Below are 19,217 nucleotides of genomic sequence, written 5' to 3' on the forward strand. Positions count from 1 at the left end.
AATACTTTAAAACTTTAATATACAGTGCTTCATAAATCATTACTAAAACACAGGTGGTAAAAATCAAATCGGAACAAATAAGTTACACCGTAGTAAAAAGCAGTTGAGATTCCTTTCCGTTTTCATCATTTAGTGTGAACCCCATATGAAAATAGCATCAAAAGTATGCAAACATAGAATTTCATTCATATATATTTTTGTAATCTTTAGCTAAATAAACCTTTTGTCCCCTTAAAATTCCCTTAATCAACTCGATTAGATACTGAGAGTTTACAGCTGTGTGTTTTGTATCGTGGCCTCCTCGATCTAATCTTTAAATTCTTCTTAAAAACAGCTTGAAAAACCTTTTCATGACACCCTGCCCCCCCAACCCCTCCTGAAGAACCTTGAGACAAGCCCAAATAAAAAGGAAATATAAATTAACATACCAAACATGTGAACAGTCTGCAAACTTGTTTTTTTCCACTGACTTCTGTACAATTCAACATTGAACCTTAAACCACTCACACACATTTAACAGCATATCCACCCACACACACACACACACAATCTCACACACGTCGTCGATGCATAGACCCAGGTTTTAACTTGTGGAGTATCTGGTTATTGGAGCCGTTTCTCCCTGTAACCCTCCCAGACTAAAAAAAAATCCTCACTGTGATTTGTCCTTTAAGGGAAAATAACCCTTTTACCCATTTGTTGCTGTGGCAACAGAAGCTGGCTCAGGGCCGAAGGGATTAACATGGAGACATGAAGAGATAGACGGATCAAAACATGCTGTTTCCACAGCCGCATTCAGTGCCTGCTGCCATCATTAAAAAGGTAAACAGAATAAAAAAGTCTTCCATAGATACACATGTTTGGGTTTGAGGGAGAAATATTGATCTTTTAATTACAGTAAGGCAGTCTGCCCACCTTAAACGTTGTGAAATATTGTCAAAGCACCTCATCATTAAGGAAACAGTCAAAGTTGACAACGTTTCCTTTTTCTTTTTTTTCCATTTTAAAGTCAAGTTTTCTCAATGTTATTGTAAAGGAGCCCTTCATTTACAGCTGAGTCCCATAGACGAGGTTTCAGCACAGCCTGTTACATCTAGACACTTTTCATGCAGGCTGTAGAGAATATTCGTTCTTTTAAATTTGTTTGGTCTTCAGTGGGGAGTCACAAAACTGTCTTTTGGCTGCAGTAAAATCTGCTAAATCAAGGTGAAGTTTGTTTTCGTTACAAAAAAAAGCTTTTGCTCCACTTAGTTTCTGTTTGTTGCTACTTTCATGACATGTTTATAGTCAGTGGAAACTTTAAATATTTAGACTTTCCCAAAATTAGGGGTAGAGACCATAAAGTAAAGATGTTATCTAGTGTCAAAAAAGGGGAAAATGCATATCTTGTGACTGAAAATTACATTTAATCTCTCTTAAAAAAATGGGAAAAAAGTCCAGGTTAAAGTTCCATTAATGTGTTTCAGCAAAATGTTTATTTTTTAAATTTTTGGAACATGGTATGAAAAAAATGAACCCTGGCTCAGATCTTGGGGTAGTATGCGTATTCTCAAGTGTGTCTGGGATAAGTTTGTGCTGTTATGTGTATCTATAGAGACCTGCAGCTTCAACAGTCCGAGTCAGTACCTCCTATCAGTTACAGGGTTGACAGCGAGGCATCCAGAGCAGCTAGTCTGAACATGAGGGAGGGAGGGAGGAAGGGAGGGCTTGGACGCTCAGGTAACAGGGGGTCAACTTGTTCTATTGCACATCAGTTCTGCCTTTTCTTCATTTCTGGCTTCCTTAAACAAAACAAAAAAATCTCACAGTTATAAACAGGCAGCGAGTAGCATTATTTTTTGTTTTTGTTTAAATAAAAAAACAAACAAACAAAGGACAAGTACAGAAAGCGCTCAATTCATTTGCAGCCAAAACCAGAATATAATAATAATAATAATATTAATAATCATCAACAAGAATATTCACAAAAACAACAAGAACCATATAGAGCTACACAGGCAGAAAAAGTAACGTTTACCTGCATATATATTGATATATTTATAAAAAAAACACAACAACAGTGTAAAATTGATTGTCATTTTGAGATAGAAAGCATCAAAACATCCAAGGCATCAACAGTGAGGGGAACAAACATGAAACTATAACAAGTGACGAGGGCTGAAGGGGGATACACGGAACTGAAGCCCAAATGAACAGCTAATCACGGGGGGGAAAAAAAAAAGGGGGGGACTCATTTGGTGCACATCATGCGTCTGAGAAGAGAAAGCTTTTGGCAGCCTCGAGTGCAGAGGAGCGGCGGAACAAAGGCAACAGTTTGCACATGCCATCGATCAATCCATCCATCCATCCATCATCCATCTGGAACGACCCGTGGTTTGTGTTCAGAGAATCAAACAGCTCGTGCCTCCACCTGCTGTCAGATTTCAGCCGACAACTTTGCCAAAGCTTCATCCGGATGGGATTCAGCTAAGTAGTTCATACTGTGGCTCATTGAGAGAGAAGTAAAAAAAAAAAAGGTAGAAAAAAAAAAAGAAAGAAAGAAAAAAAGACGGGGATCCAACGAGCCCGTCAAAGGACGCAGGGCAAGACTTGAAGTGCTGAGGAAGGCTGCAGCCTGGCGAGGACAGCGTGACGGCGCCGAGAGAGGCGGCATGGCTTTGATTTGACAGAGCCCTGTGACCAAGAGAGGTAACTCTTTAAAAAGCTTTTTAAGCAGAGTAAAGGGGGCGTTGTTGAGTTTGATACACCCACACACACACGCGCACACACACACACACACACACTCAGTCCACACATTCACAAACACATACATGGGTATCAATGTGTCCCTGAATGTGCCAAGCAACAGAAGTCTTCTTGTTCCACAAATGTACATAAAGTCCACAGGAGGGATTCTTCCTTTTTTTTTTTTTAAAAGTCCATCCTCCAATCACAGAGGGGGGGAGTGACACTGCTGTGTGTACAGTCAGTGTTATGTGGCCTTTTCATTTATTGCCAGTCCTCATCGTCCTCGTCCTCGCCGCCTGACGAGTCATCGTTGGTGCTGTCCCCGCCCACCTGCCGCGTCCCGTTGTGTTGACGCGCAGCGAGCATGGCGGCGGCCTCGGCCGCTGCTCGTTCCTCGGCCTCCTTCTGGCGCAGCGCGGCCGCCTTCTTCTCCTGCTCTGCGTGGCTCTTCATGTGGGCGCTGCGGCTTTTCACCTTGGGGAAAATCCTTTGGGGACAAAGGGGGAAAGGAGGTTATTGCTGAAGAACATTTAACATGGTGCTTCGTTAAGACGGGTAATGTTCATTCAGGAGACAATGCTGACAACTACAAGACTTCATTACATAAAAAAAGATGAAGAAAGACGTACTTGTAATGTCTGTAAATTATTTATTAAGGTTGGAAACCGGAGCCTGAGAGAAACGGTGTTTCTGAGACAAACACTGCTTTCAATTTTAGAGGGGAAGGATTCAACTTTCACTGCTGTTGTGGCCGAAATATTTTTAGTTTTAAGCAGAAGTATCCACCATTTTTTGCACTGATATGCTCTCTAAAAGGTCTTTTTACTTAACAGTACACTAGAAGTGCATGATAATGGCGCAGTGAAGCGGCCACATGCAATACACAATAAATGGGGTCAGGTTTATTATTGGCTCAGGTAGCGTGCAGTGGTTGATGGTAGCAGCTGCACTTGATGTTGGTCATGATGTTGCACGTCTCATCATTTTATACTGGTTGCACCAATATATTAGGAGCAGGTAGTCGACTTTATAGATGCAATAAAGATTTGAAAAGTTTGCCTGTTACACTGAATCTTACGGTTGTTTTAAGTTATTTATAAGTTTTAAAACTGCATGTTTGTCAGGTAACAAGAATGCCAAGGCTCATAAATCTGTCATCCACCTGAAATATCAGTCAGGCCCTGTAGGAAACACGACATGTTCTTACATAAGCACCATATGGCCAGCCTCAGTCGATGTCTGGTATTCATTAAATAATCCACAAAAAAAATGCTGTGTTCCCACTATAAACCTGTTATGGCTGTTTTTTTTTTTTTTGCCGCAATAAAAATGGAACACGATTCAGTAAATGGTTAACGATTTAAAGGTTAATTAATGAATTCCTTATTTAGTTCTCTCTGGATCCCTCTTCATCAAGTGTGTGATCAAAGTGTAGTAGGTGGTGAAAATAAATTTACCATGTGACACGGCAGCAGGCTCAGAGCTGCACGTGGCTCTCTGAAAGAATAGTATTCGACTGATTTGATTTCCTTTATCAGCGTTTACGAGACTGCGGAAGTGTAATCCGTAACGAGCACTCTTTGAGCAGGCCGAGTATTTTAAAGTGTGAGTGAAGCTCCTGTCATGTCAGTGGGTAGGGTTGCAGTACAGAGAGGCGAGAAGTGCTGCATCTACTGTGTTTCAGTTGCTAGGACACAGTTGGCAATAACAGGCCCTATGTTGCTAGAGGACTGAGTGTTATTTAATCAAACCAGGACAGGATGGCTTAGTTCTCTCAAACACCATAATAAACTTGCCTTTATTTACCCAAAGAAATGCACTCGAAGTGGGCAACAGCAGAAGAAACATGTCCTGTTGTTTTTCTGTCTTTTTTCGAGTGCAGTCCTCTTATATAACTTAAGTGACCGCTGCTGTCAGCTCTAAAGGCGTAAACAAAAACCGTGCAGGCGTCTCTCTCCGACACAACAGCAGTGACTGACGGTGATTCCTCTGACCACTGACCTGCCACATTTCTTGCAGGGGAACTCTCCCTCCTGAACGACCGTGCCTTTGTTTCCTGTCGAAGGGCTGGTCTTGCGTGCGTTGCCTTCGCTGCGCGTTTTGGAGCTGGGAGGCGGAGGGTGAGGAGGGGGGATGACCCGGGGAAGCAGCTGGTCCTTTGCCGTGTCCTCCTGGCCTTTCATGATCAGAACGGTCCCTGGCTGTGTGCACACAATAAAACAAGTGAGAGGTGAGGTTAACGCGAAAGCTCCGAAAAGATCTTTAACACACTCACTGAGAGCAATTAGGAGGACAAATAATGAGCCTGAAGCCACTTCATGAGCACCCTTTAAGTTGGATGGTGTTACAGTTAACATCCAAATGAAAACACACACACACACAGTCCGGCTTTTCTGTCAACAATGTTTAATGTGTGCTAAACTGTGTAGTGCAAAGCGAGTAATGGAATAAAGGTTTCTTGTCGAGTCATTGTTTGCTAGCACACACAGTGGGGGTTGCACAATCCAGGGAGGAGTGGACGTCAGCCACGGTATCTCCCCTCAAACATCCAGCAGGGGGCAGCAAATCCAACACGCTCCCACAAACGGGGCAAGTCATGCAAAGTTCAAAAGGACAAATGTGTCACAACAAGTGAAGTCAAGTGAGGCTGGTCTAATGTCCAGCTTTCTTTCATCTTCTTTATCCTTTCTGTTTTTAGAAGTGGTCTTGGTCTTCTTGTTTTTAAGCTTCCTCCCTCTCCTACACTCCAAGGGTTTATCTTCAGTTAAACCCACAGTGGGTGAGTCTGTATTCATGTGTGTGCATTGGTATGTTTTTTTCAGTCATTTTTTGCCTTTATTGATAAGATAGCTGAAGAGAGACAGGAAATGCTGGGAGGAGAGATAGGGGGATGACATGCAGCAATTTGGCCGAGGTCAGATTCTAAACCTGCGACGAAGACTAGAGCCTCCATACATGATGAAGGCCTGTATGACTGAAACATGTTGGCATGTTTTTATGAATCTGTAGCCCTGATGTTTTAAAGATTCTTCACCCTCTGAATGCCGCAGACCTCTTTAGTAGTTGCTTATTTGTTCCGGATAAGAGCTCAACCGATGGACGCTCCAATTGTAACGAGCTGATGGGGGAAATATCGCTTCCTAATGTAGAGTGGAGTCAGACGTTCTTTTGTCAATAAATCCATTCTCACCCGGTGTTTGTATACTGGGACAAAGACAGAAGTCCAACAAATGTCCTGCTCTACCTTTAACCAAATCTCGATCTTAACTGTGCATGTAAACAAACTTCCTGAACAAGCTGCACAATGGGCACATGTATTTCATGCTTTATTTTTAGGATGATGGGAAAATGACTTCAAGGAAGAGGTTCTTATCCTCAAACTATCTTAAAATCATGGAAACTTTCCACACATTAAGAGGCTTCAAAGCAGATGTGGGAAAACAGGGAACTATTCAATATTTGAGCCTGTCTCTCCGTAAACGTAGAGACGCACAAACAAACTGTTCTGCCTTTCATCCCTTTATATATGTACTTCTACTCATTCATTCAGTCATGGGGTTCCTTTCCCACGCAGAGTGGGTAATTAGTCTCACACTTACATTCTCAGTAGACTGCAGCGTGTGTGTCACCCTGGTGAGGCCGACATCCTGTTTCCTGTCAGCTGACCCTTCCCACTTCCTGCTGTCCTCCTCCCGCTGCGGCTCCAACCTGTGAGAGCCCTGCTGGGGCAAAAAGGGAAGGAGTGGAAACGTGAGGCACCGGAGGGGAAAAAACACCAGCTTTACTACACATTACAGCATCATGGGAACAATAACACTAAAGATTAACATATCACTTCAGATAATATGTTCTGGATGCCTTAGTGAGAACGGCACATGCGATAACATCTAAAAAAAAAAACTGTACCCTGCCATGTCTTCAAATAAATCTGTCTGCTTTAACACTGAGGTGAGGACAAAGCAATAGTTTGAGCTGTTCACTCTGCTCATTTTAATACTCAACAAGTGGACGTTTACGTTATCACTTCACGCTTTATTTCTGAAATGACACTTTGCAGTTTCACTTCCGTATAAAACGTTGTTGTTTTATGTTTGAACACATTACTCTGAAGCCAAACAGCCTTGTTCAGTCTGCTGATTTCTAACCACATTAACCTGAGACACTCAGTCCATTAGGCCCCGCTTACACTGCTCTAGAGACATGAGCGCTGAAGCTCAGTAAAAATCCATTTTAATCTACATTTGTGCCTTTTTGTTGTTCTGGAGCACAGCAGTGTCTGGACAGGTTTCATGTAAGGCCTGACGCACTCTAAGTGACACCTCTGTATCAGCGACAGAAACACACTGTCTGTTTAGTGCAGGTCAGATTTGAATCGTGTAGCTGACCTTGTGGTTCGTCTCCTCCTCAGTGGTCCTTCCCTCCAGAGGCTCAGCCTCGCCGTAGAGCAGCGTCCCGTTGCGGCCGATCTTCACATGCTTCTTGTACGTGTAGTAGAACTCCACACACTGTGCCACTGACTTAGTTGTCACCTGTGAAACACACACACACACACACACATTTTCTTTTAATGGACTTTGTATTTTTCAAGCCATCACAGAACTGTGCAGTGGAGAAACCAATGATTTAAAGGAAAACCCAATTCAGCCATAACAATAATACATGTATTTATTTGTTAATATGGTATGTTGTATGCTCATCACTGTGAATGAATAAACGTCCCTTTTTTAAGATCATGTCCTTAAACAGATTTATTTTGAGAAGCTGCTTTGTAATTACTTGTCTGCGACCACGAGAACAAAGTCTAAGAGAACATTAGTTTATCCAATTATTGGAGTCTTCAAAAGTTACATAACGTAAGAGTTGTTGTTCTTTTTGTGGTCAAACAGTTCTGGCTCACAATTCACTCTCTTCTAACACTGTCTAAACGTCTGATTGGTCTCATTACCTCTGCCATTATGTCTGTAATGCAAAAGAAGGAAAGTAACTAAAACCGCCCAGCAAAAACTCTAATCTAAGCAAGAGTATTGGTCTAATTTTGAATTTAAAAAAGAAATCTTATAACACTTATTTTAAGCCATATTCACCTGCGACGTCTAGATAAAAGTCTTATTTCAAGATTTTAAACAGCTTGTTATAGGTAAAAATATCTCCCAATGGTGCAAGCAATCTGAGTGTCTTAAAATAAGATGTACTATCTAAGTTAGTACGTCTTATTTCAAGGCACTTAGAGATTTCTTTAAACTGGAAATAATACAAGAACACTTGCTAAGATTTGATTTTTGCAGTGCAGCATTTGAGATTCATTTGCCTCATGTTGGTCGGAACCGGGACTTGAACCGGTGACGCTCCGGTCCCTACAGACTGAGCTACTGCCACCACACATTTACAAAAACTTACAGAAATTCTCATAAAAATGTATTCTAGTAAAGATGCAGTGTGCAAATTCAAATGAATTTGAAGCTGCTGCTTCAATGAAAATAGTGTCATAATGTCTCCTCAGTCTGCTGTTTCTGGCTGTTGAACGCAAACACTGAAATACTTTTCCTTCTTCTTCCAAACCTCGGGGTTAAAACTAAAACAAGCAGATGAAATAGTTCTGCAGCTTTGTGGAAAAGCAATGATTGACTTTTACACTGCAGGTAATAAAACAAGAAGGAAACATTGTTTCAGAGTGACTGTTTGCTTTCCCCGCCCACCCATAGTCAAATATTGTGGGCCGTTTCTTTGGGGGTGTGTGGGGGTGTGTGTGTGTGTGTGTGTGTGTGGGGGGGGGGGTGTGTGTGTGTGTGTGTGTGTGTGTGCTAACTGCTGGAGAAGCAAAAGGATTCAGAAGTCTTGAGAATGTGTGTTTTCCACAACATACCTGTTTCTGCACCATGAAGAAGTCCTTCTTGTATGCAGTGATCCCTTTGTTGAACTGGCGTCTCTCAGCTGCAGTCCAGCTGTCTGATCCTGAGGGGAGAGGGGGGGGGTATGTTTGTGTGTGTGTGTGTGTGCGGGGGGGGGGGGGGGGGGGTTAGGGAGGAAGTGAAGAAGATGAGAAGAAAAAGAGAGAAATATAGAGAGACACAATCAGCATGTTAATGGCCAGTTTAAGAACTAATTAAAAAGCAACAAGTTTGAGACGATGTGTGTGCAGACCCTGACTAATTCAATCCCACCCCCCACCCTTAATACCCCACACACACACACACACACACACACACACACACACACACACACACACACACACACACACACACACACACACACACACACACACACACACACACACACACACACACACACACACACACACACACACACACACACACACACACACACACACACACACACACACACAGACACACAGACACACACAGACACACACACACATCCAATACATGCACACATTCAAATCACTCGATAAACAATGGCTCTCCTGTCTTCTGCTTGGGATTAACCACATGCTGTAAACCCCCCCTAACCCACCCTTCTGCTCCCTGCCTCCCCTCCCCTCCCCTCCCCTCCTCACATTGACCCTGACAATCCTCCACAGTTACCAGCTACCCCCACCAAAACAACCCGGGCACTCTCACTCCTGCAGCTGCCATTGCTTTGAAGCGAGACTAGGGGGCTTGGAGAGTTAGTGTGATGGTTAGAAGAAATCCATCCTCTCGGGGGTAAAATAAGGACACTCAAGTCATCATGAACGACTGATGTTAGCGTCTTTATCCAACTAGTCAACTTTAAAGTCATATAAACATTTGTGCAGAAAATCTAGGGCTGAGATTGATGTTCATGATTGATTAAACTGGTCTATTTTCTTGATAGATCAATTAACTGTTAGGTCCAGGAAATAGTTGCACAACAACAACATGATGTTGTTAAATTAACCTTTTTTTTTTCATGTTCTGCTGGTCAGAAGCATTAAACACAAAAACAATCGTTTTTATTTCACACATGCTGCAGAACTCTCAAAACTTCTGTATGAGCTTTAGTTCGTGTTTCCTCGATAAACAATTGATGTTTACTTTCTGTTATAAACCAATCACCTCCATGTTTCAGTCATACATTAATTAAATCAACTTGGTTGACTCTTTACCTGAGTAGTGGTAGTGGGCCAGATGATGAGACTTTGATAAAACTGGATTCCTCAGCATCAGGAGTGACAGCGCAGCCTGAAAAAAAAATCAAACATCAATTAAAGGTTGCCTGGAAGTGAACTAACCGGGCACACTGGAGCTGCACCGCTGTGACTGTCATTAGTCTTTAAACAGCAGGTAGCTCCTGCAAAGTGAGCTGACTCCCGCTCTTCAGTTGTGCTTAGAAAACCCTGAAAACACACGGAGCCGAACAATGAGTGGGCATCTTCCAGGTAGCCGGGGAGCGAGTGCGATAACATTGTTCTTATGATAACATCATCACATCCGGCTAATTAGGATCAACTTTGTGCTCCTAGAGAAGAAACCATCTGACTGTGCCTGCATGTTCAAAGACGGAAGTTTGAGCCAGACTGCGGTTGCTGTGGAGAGTGGGCGTCTTAACAACAACCCGCCCCCCCCCCTCACCCCTCCCCTCCTTAGTTTCCTTGACAACACTGGACCAGTGCTGGTCGCCGGGGCCTAAAAAATCTCAACCAGGGCCACTGAAGAGCCCTCTGACAGCTCTAATGTTACTCCACCAGTCAACTCCTGCTTGTGCATCTTCAACATCACTATTAAAAGATTCTTTTTTTAGAATCAAATAATCCACCTGTAATCAGATCCAAGGTAACAGGAGAAAATAGTCGATGGGTTTAACATGTCTCGTGTGATATTAAGATAGATGTAATGCCACCGATATCTAAAGATGTATAGATTCTTTGCTTTGTTCATTTTGATTATCACTATTGTAGCAATGACAGTGATTTGATGAGCTGATATACTGATAATTAATCTTGTTTTGACCTGTTCAAACCTACGCAGATTGACAAGTAGTAGCTTAAAGCAACAGCTGAGCTCGAGCTCTGGTACCCACAGAAGGTCTCTGAGCCCGACTGCGCTGTTGCAAGAAACACACAGAGCTGTTCCGTTCCGCCCCCCCCCCCCCCCCCCCTTACACAACGTGCGTTTGTTTACAAGCAAAGTGCAAAGCTGGCAAAGACGTTATGAGAAGCTACACGATCATGTCGACTGACTTCAGCTCGTGGTTTGCAAGTGGAGTATGTGATACACTCCATGAAATCTATGGGACGTGGCTACAGTGGAGGGGTGATGCTAGTTGAGACAGTTTCTCCAACTCAAATGTGTTGCTTTCATTTTCTTTGCATGGTAAAAAAAAAACAGTGCTTCTCAACAGGCGGGTCGGGACCCAAAAGTGGGCCGCGAAGGTGTTTTCAGTGGGTCGCAAAGGTGTGCCTGGAAGAGAAATTGTGTCAAAAGGTCTATGAAGCCCTTCTTTAACAAGATCGTTCCGTTCAGTTTCTTTGTTCTGTCACACTTTGTACCATCTGAGCTCCAAACTGCACTATTTTTCATTCACTAAAATCTGATTGATTAAAAAATATCAGAAATTTGGGTCTGTGGTGGGTCTTGAGGCTCGACCAGTTGAGAACCTCTGAATTATATGACTACAGATTTAAGATCGTATCATTAAATCCTGATCTTTAAACACATCTCACAGAGCTGTAATGGTGTCTTTTTTTTTTTATTTCACGCACCTAGCCAACACATTTGAGTTACATAATATTCTTAAGAAAACAAAATCTGGAGAGGGAAAAGCGGCAAGTCGCAGCAAAGTATTGGTATTATTTTCATTTAATTTAGGTAAAATAACTTCACTAACAATTAAGACACAAGCTGTTCAAGTGCAGGAAAAGTCTTTATGAAATGTTAAGCTTTTAATATCCTGGAATCCTTTAGAGACAAGCTAACGTTCCCTCTGCTTATTCCACATATATTCTCTTTCATTCAATATAAGATGACGTACTACCTATCTTACTATGGGGAGTGATGAGATCAGGAAAGAGCCGATTGGGATGCTGCCTTCAAGTCGTTTGATCACGACTGCAATTTGGCCTACTTACCGAAGTCTGCACGGAGCATCCTGCTCCTAATAATTCAACTGATATCAGTGACATTCATGATACATCAGAGTCTGGCTGTCAGCTTTGTTTGTGTGTGATGAGGTACAGCCTCACTGTCCTGATGATGAGCTCTGATGTCACTCGAGTCATGACAACCAATGATGTAATATCTGACCAATCAGATTTCTTGTTTTTTCATTTTTTTTACTGTTTACTTTCCTTAGGGTTATTAACAACTTTAACACTTTTGATAACTGAAGTTACTTTAAATGAATTTACTTGAAGTGACGTTCACATGAATTTATCTCACCTTCATTATGATGCTGACATCACATGACTGCAGCTTTTATCGACTGATCAAGGATGTGATTGACATCGGAACAATTCCGGATTTATCCCAAGGAATCAAATCCCTGATGGATTATTTACCAGATTAATCTGTGGTGGGTTTGAGGGATTAAGAGGAATACACTTGGAGTTCAAAATGGAAAAAGATAACCCTCCAATATGTTTTCACAGTTTTGTGTGCTATTTATTCAAAGCTTAAGAAACTCTTAAATATTCAACATAAAAAAGCAAGTGATACGATGTTCCTAAATCCTCTGAAATCTTCTAAGGTCTTTTTGGATTGTTATAAGCATCCCCAAACCAAAGTTATCCAGTATATTATCACTAAGAAAAAAAGAGAGAGGCATACATCTGCCTCTGGTTAAACATCTTAACCGTTGTACTGTCGCCTCAGCCACAGAGTTTCAATCTTTAGCAAACTGAAAGTCAACAGTTCAGTCACATCCGTTCAGCAATCATCCGAGAGCTCAAATGAAGACATTTGATCTCCACATTTAGATGCACCAAAAGAATCAGGTTATCAAGTTATCAAGTTCAGGCAGGAAGTGGGACAAAGTGAGCGTGCACTGCAGCAGCCTGATTCATTTAAACATGAGGTTTACATGCAGCTGGTCAGTTTCAAGACTTGCTTTTTTACTCGATTTAGTTTTTTCACACAGCCCTGCATACTTTCAGTGTGACAACATGCTTATTGGAATGATTCATTTCAAAATATTTTATGAATTTAGAAAAAGAAACTCCTAAAAAAAAAAGTTAACTTTATAAATACTTTGAAGGTATGGGCTGATCAGATTTGATCAATAGAGACACATCAACACATAAACCGCCTGGTACTTATGTATTTGCTGCTTAATCCCAGTTTTCACATGTGCATTTGTGAAAATTTCTAGAAAATGTCAGGCAGGCCAACCCTCAAATCTTCCTGACTTTCTCATTCACACATGAACCTCAGAGTCAGAGACTACCTCTGTTGGACGCTGGCTGTGGTGGTGGGCGGGCCCTTAACATTCAGGATGTTTTCAGGAGGCCCATTTCTTACCACTTAACAAAAGCCCAATTGAGACTGCCCATACAATGTGCGATATTTATGCGTCTGTGCCGTCTCGCCTTCACTATTAATGTCAGAGGCGTTATGGGGGGGGGGATAATGTCTGAGTATGTGTGTATGTGGAGCTGTTTCTCTACACGTTGTGCTTCCACAACACCGTCAACGCAATGTAAACATAACGCTCTTGCAGAATATACAAAGAAGTAACGAGGGCGTTTTGTTACAGCGCTGTTGTGGATGGACAGAAAAACAAAAACACTGATGTCTCTGAGCTTAAAAGCATGACAGTTCCAACTTGGCAGAAAAGACTGCGTTTATGCAAGATACAATCACTTAGAGACACAGATTTAAACAGCCTTTAAGTCATTTTTAAAATAGTGGGTCGAGAAATTTGAAAGAGGAATTCAGGCTCTCTGAGTGTCAAAGGAATCTTTAAGGAGATGCAGCTCGGTGTTGATGTGTGGGTTAGACGAAAACCTGAATCCACACAGCAGAACACAGCTCCCGGCTCATTTCACAACACTACACAACTCCACGACTTGCCGGTCAATATGGATTGTTCTTTTCTGTTCTGCTTACCATTATGTCCCCTTTGCACTCGTGCAGACAATGGTGGGCTAACTCCTGGTTGGTGCCTCCTCCACAAAAAACACTGGAGCAGGCCAGCTGCATGAGGTTTTCCACTGAGAGAGACAAAGAGACAGAGTTTTTAGAGGAACTACACACCACTACAACACATCTTTTTAAACTGGCATATTCAGTCCGATCATTCTCCACCCGTTCTCATAACTCCTTTACATCCATTTGTGTTTTTTTTAATGTTAATTTTATCGTTGTGTTGTTACTTTGTTGTTTTTATCTCTGCTCTGTAAGGTGACCTTGAGAGTTTTGAAAGGCGCCTTTAAATAAAATGTATTATTATTATTACTTTTCTAATTGTTATCTTGCATACAGAGGAGAGATTATTTTCTTGTACCAATATAATGGCTCCATATATTGAACTGTGTGTAAACAGTGCTGCACTTGTAGAGAACTCCTGAATTGCAACACCTTGATAATGACGTTTTAACTCTATGCTCAAACTAACAAATAAACACATTTAAAAATGAATACAAATTTAACAGAAATTGAAAACAAAAAGTCAAAACGGCAGAAAAGAGGGAAAACTTGTTTAAACTTGGCTCCTTCACTTGCAGTATTTACGTGCTCAGTTTCAGGTGACACAACAATTTTGAAATGCCGTTTCTACCTTTCTGCTGAAAATCCGGTTTCTCCTCCAGCTCAGTCAGCGGAGCCCAGACCTGCTCCGCTCGATGACGATCCGACTCCACGGCCGACCGCTGCCTCAGCTCTGGAACCTCGGCCTGGTATCGAGACCCAATATTTATCCGCCTGGAAACAGGACATTGGTGTGAGCGACCACTGTTTGAATCTGCTTATACAGAATTCATCCTCTTCACCGTTTATGTCCGGACATCAAGTATCAATTTCACATGTATTGTTTTATTTAAAAGATCATGATTTGATTTCTTGGCTTTCTTTTCAAGCCCTGGTGTTTAAGTCATCAGACTATTGTTGAGCCTCTGTGAACAGTAAATCTTGAGCTCTTTCAAATTCTATTTTGTTACAGAGCTCTCTGGAACTCTCAGCCTGATAAATCAAATGTGCAACGTGTACTTCTTAAAACCATAAAAGAAAAAGGAAGTGGATCCTCATTTGGATGTGGGATAAAGGTCACATTAAAGTACAAAGAAAAGACTCAAAATCCAATAAATGCGTGCATCCTTTTAAGCATAAATGTCAGCTGAAACCAGAATCCTAAGTGCTATAGTTGTGAAAATGATGCAGTGTGTTACATTAACAGATAATCCTGTTCCAGAATGCCCCCCCCCCCTCCCTCCCTCCCTCCCCTGCATTTCCAGTGGGCCTGCAGTGTTTCCAGATGAGTGTGTGTATTCTGGCAGCCTCCCCTAGGGAAGGTGGGCTGCTAAAAGTTCAACTGGGATTGCTCTGGTGTGTTTGGGAGTGCACCAGGCACAGCTGAAAGCGCGATTTATGTGCAGCCTCGCTGGCTCGACCCCTGACTCACTGCTCAACAGCTTTCACAATGCAACCCCCCCCCCCATAGACTTCCCCTCGCAGTCGATGCAAAAACAACAAAGAAGAATCTTTGATTATACGTTTAAAGGTTAACTAGCTAGTGTCTCTGTGCCCTTGATGCTCCCCTGTCTTTGCTGCTCAGATTTCAGAAACATAAAAGCAATCAATGACTGTGTTTACATTTATTGAGTCACTTGGATGTCAGCCATGTTCTTACTTGGGTCTTACTTAGCTCAAGGTTGTTTAAGAGCACCGTTGACACACTTCATATGACATCAAATTCAAACCAGTTTTTGATACTTTTTATGGCCATTTCATTCTGCAAAAGCATTCAAGGTATTCAGCTCTCCGTCACCGAGTTAGTATTGCTAGTAGCGAGTCTGCAGCCATTGCAGCAACGGTTCCTACTGCAGGAGACATTTCGACATGCATGCGATGGTGCAGCATGTAAATCAGAATACTTTTCTGGGACAGGTTTTTGAGATACTAATATTGACTATGAAGGTGAAAATACACAGATGGCTTTCATGTCAGATAATAAGCTTATTTTTTTGAGCTGGATTTAAAACAGACCTTTCGTTGTGAATTTGAAAGTCTGCTCAACTTTGACGCTCTGCTATATTTGCTGCAGAGAATATTGCAAATGACGGAGTCCGAGGGAGCTCTGCTCGACACAACTATTGGTTGACACCTTTTCTTTAAAACTCTGGGCACTGTTTTCGGCTTTAAAAGATTTCACATTGCCCAATATTGGCACATATATACAAATATATCTGTTTTATGTTTAATGGTGTGAAAAAAAAGTAGATTTATTGTGATTGTCTGACTTTATATTAGTCCCACTGACTTGTACTCAAAGTCAGACTCAAAGGCACACCTAGACAATGTGGTTGGGGGACCGTTTTGTTTTTATCAAGACTGATCTGACTGCAAGCAAGCGCAGTTTTGCTGTTTGTCAGGAGGCTTAAGGCCTGCCTCAGCTCCACCTCTGTGCCTGTGACAAGGTTGACAGAATTTCCAATATGGTGACTTCCATTGTTGGGCCTCAAAATGCGCTTCAGAAACCAACGGGTGATGTCACTGAGGCTACGTCAAAGTTTAATACAGTTTATGGTGATAGGGCCAATTCCACCATACAGTATGTCCAACAGATATATCAGTGATGCTCTTTAAAAAGAGTCAAAGTTATTAAAACTGTGAAATGAGCTTCACACTGCTGCTTCTTCACGTGACGTGTTTAAAGTTATGAAACATAGGGAAGCTGTGACTAGGAAGCCACTGCCAGAAGTGCAGCAATTTAACATTTTTTCATTTCAATCTCCTCAGCAAGCTGACTGGTAGCAGACTGCGGATGAATTGATCACAGTTATTTATTTAGTGCAACAATAGAAGTCTGTTTGGCTGCACTGTGAACAGACACACCAGTTGCTCTTCTGTTGAATTTCTGTCAAAATAGCCGCTCAATGAGTCCTTGCCTTTATGTTAATCTGCACTTACTGTTGCCTCGGTAACTATTAAAGAGTCCCTAAATCACTGAGATTTTAAACCATAAAGATTACATTTTTGGTATCAACAAAGGCCACATATAGTACGACGTTTGACGCTGGATATCAGGCCACTCTAATCAATTTGCAGATATGTTTTATAGAGCACAGAAACAGGCCTCAGATGTACTTAGTGCTATTCGGTTTTAAAAGGCTTTAAGGCTTTGTTATGACAGTTGATATGGAACTGTTACGACGGGATGCACTTTCACTGAGATAGACATCAGGCAGCGTAGCTAAATCAGAAAAACCAATGCTGGCATTGATGCTCGCTGGATGACAGGGCAAAAGATTCCAGTGGTGACAGCGGTGGAGAGGAGTGCAGTTTTAAAGGACTGGGTTTAAGGTTTCAAAAAGGTCCGTGTTCTCTTTTCAAGACGTTTCAAGATTCAGCCCAGTGTGATGGTTTGAATAATTGATTGCAGAACTGCTTCTTCAGCGATGATAATGCATGCTTTGGGTGTCTTTGAAAAATAACACACACACACACCAACCCCCCTTCAAAAGTTCCATTCCATAATGAAGGATGATGACTTGGCGGGTGCTGGGAGAGAAATACTCACGGCTCTATGCTGACTGGAGTGGCCTCGCTCATAGCAGTCAGAACTGGTGGTGTGATGTCACAGCTGTCTGAAAAGAAGCAGGAACACATAATCCTCTCAGTGACATTTTCAAAAAAGGTTTCTGTAATGATCACAGGACTTAGACTTTGATGTACATCATTAAGGCTAACTTGTGAGGTTAAAAACAAGAATATGTGATGCACAAAATGGTCCTTGATTCAGACTTCATTCTAAAATTTGAAGGGAGGAAATTCTAAATCATCCACAGAGATAACACATGTTAATTATTGCCAGAAATGGATTCCCGCAGTTTTCATGTCCTGCGGATAATTCAGGGAAGTCCTATATGCTAAATATTTATCACTTACTGGAGCGCAACAGGCTGCGTGTTGCAGACTTGGGTGTTGCAGGAGGCGGCAGGCCCTGGCCGCTGGCTGCAGCAGCTGCAGCAGCCGAGGACAGGAAAGTGGAGAAGTACAGGCCAGAGCCCTCTCGAACCGGGCTGAGGATTGGCGGAGGCGTGTAGGGGGGAATGGTGAGGGGGTTGTCGATGAGGCGAACAGGGGAGCGCAGGTGGCTCTGGTAAGGTGTGATGCTGGAGTAGACCGGCGGGGCGATGAATAAACCAGGTTTAGGCGGCGGGATGAAAAGGGGCTCGGGCCGGGGGCGCCGTTTTGACTTTTTGCCGTCATCGTCCCGCTCGCCGTCAGCTCCGTTCTAAGGAGGAAAAATTGTTTGAAACAGTTAAAATTTATCTCTCTGTCTGCACTTTATTGTTTCAATCAAACTATTACTTTATAACAGTTCTGATCAGCAATCAATTAGCGTTTTCTACATTTATCCAAGGAAATCCTGGAGTAAAAGAAAGGCACCCCAACCCCTCGTTGTATGGTACAACGTTGTACATTATGTACAGTATGGCACTGCTAAACCCTGATAATCTGTCTGATCTGGGGCAGGGCAACCAGTTCACCAAACCCCCCCCCCCCCAAATGAAACAGGGAAAGGGAGAAAAGTGTGGATGACTGAAATGGGGGCAGGGGGGACATTAAGCATGGAGGGGGAGGGGGAGGTGTGGCACAAATGCAAGGATTTAATAACAAGAGTTTAGACAGACAGAAGATGAGAAATACTGTCCTTACACCTCCACATCCCTCAAAGACTTTTGAATGAATGACATTTATATATATAAATATAAATATAAGAAATGCACCAACTCCAAAAATGGTGTCAAAGTACACTCAGTGCAAAAAAAAGAAAGAAAAAGCAGCAAAGAATCGATGTGGACCAACCTGCTCTGAGCTTTCTGATAAAGAGTTTCTGAGTGAGCGTCTCCGGGTAACGATGACGGAGGGCTTGTGGTTGGAGTGGCCGAGGTCCTGAGGGTTTGTGGGCCTGTGGGGCCAGTGAGAGGCCGGCGCCGCCTCATCTTTGTCAGGAGAGGAGGGCTCCTGCCTTCGCACGGGGACGGACACGGGGATGACAAGCGGAAGGAGATTCTCATCTCGGGGTCGCTTGGCGTTAGTTTCTGGTTGAGTGGGACTCCACGGCCTGTGAGGGTCCTGATGGAGACAATTCAAAAATGTACAAAGCTAAATTTAAAATTGAACATTTACAGAACATTTACTAGCACTCATTTGCTGCATTGTTGTGCAAACATTGGTTTATGATACCTCTACGTAAAAGAATAACTTACATTCTCAAGTTTCTAAGACAAACTTTTAAAATGGCCAGAAGAAGATCCTTTGGATTGAAACGTTGCCTTTAATTAAGTTGTTCATTGGGAGCTGAATAGTGTGCGGACCTTTCCCGTTTTCTCTTAAATTGGCCAAGAGACAATC

General features: G+C 42.4%; 1 protein-coding gene across 4 annotated transcripts in view; it reads right to left on the reverse strand.

Annotated features, from left to right (window-relative positions):
* mideasb (mitotic deacetylase associated SANT domain protein b) overlaps nt 1-19,217 on the reverse strand; it is a 29,222-nt gene continuing 10,005 nt past the window's right edge. For 3 of the 4 annotated variants that reach the window (XM_061063162.1, XM_061063163.1, XM_061063161.1), the window contains exons 3-13: nt 18,669-18,938; nt 17,745-18,093; nt 17,377-17,443; nt 14,419-14,561; nt 13,749-13,852; nt 9,812-9,887; nt 8,591-8,679; nt 7,113-7,256; nt 6,327-6,449; nt 4,729-4,928; nt 1-3,214 (exon numbers count right to left, since the gene is read on the reverse strand). In XM_061063162.1, the coding sequence (XP_060919145.1) occupies nt 2,989-3,214; nt 4,729-4,928; nt 6,327-6,449; nt 7,113-7,256; nt 8,591-8,679; nt 9,812-9,887; nt 13,749-13,852; nt 14,419-14,561; nt 17,377-17,443; nt 17,745-18,093; nt 18,669-18,938 (1,791 nt within the window). In that variant the 3' untranslated portion in view covers nt 1-2,988. The remainder of the gene's footprint in view (nt 3,215-4,728; nt 4,929-6,326; nt 6,450-7,112; nt 7,257-8,590; nt 8,680-9,811; nt 9,888-13,748; nt 13,853-14,418; nt 14,562-17,376; nt 17,444-17,744; nt 18,094-18,668; nt 18,939-19,217) is intronic. The other variant, XM_061063164.1, reaches the window with a different exon arrangement.

This window comes from Labrus mixtus, chromosome 18 (assembly GCF_963584025.1).
Source record: "Labrus mixtus chromosome 18, fLabMix1.1, whole genome shotgun sequence".
In the NCBI taxonomy this organism is placed as follows: domain Eukaryota; kingdom Metazoa; phylum Chordata; class Actinopteri; order Labriformes; family Labridae; genus Labrus; species Labrus mixtus.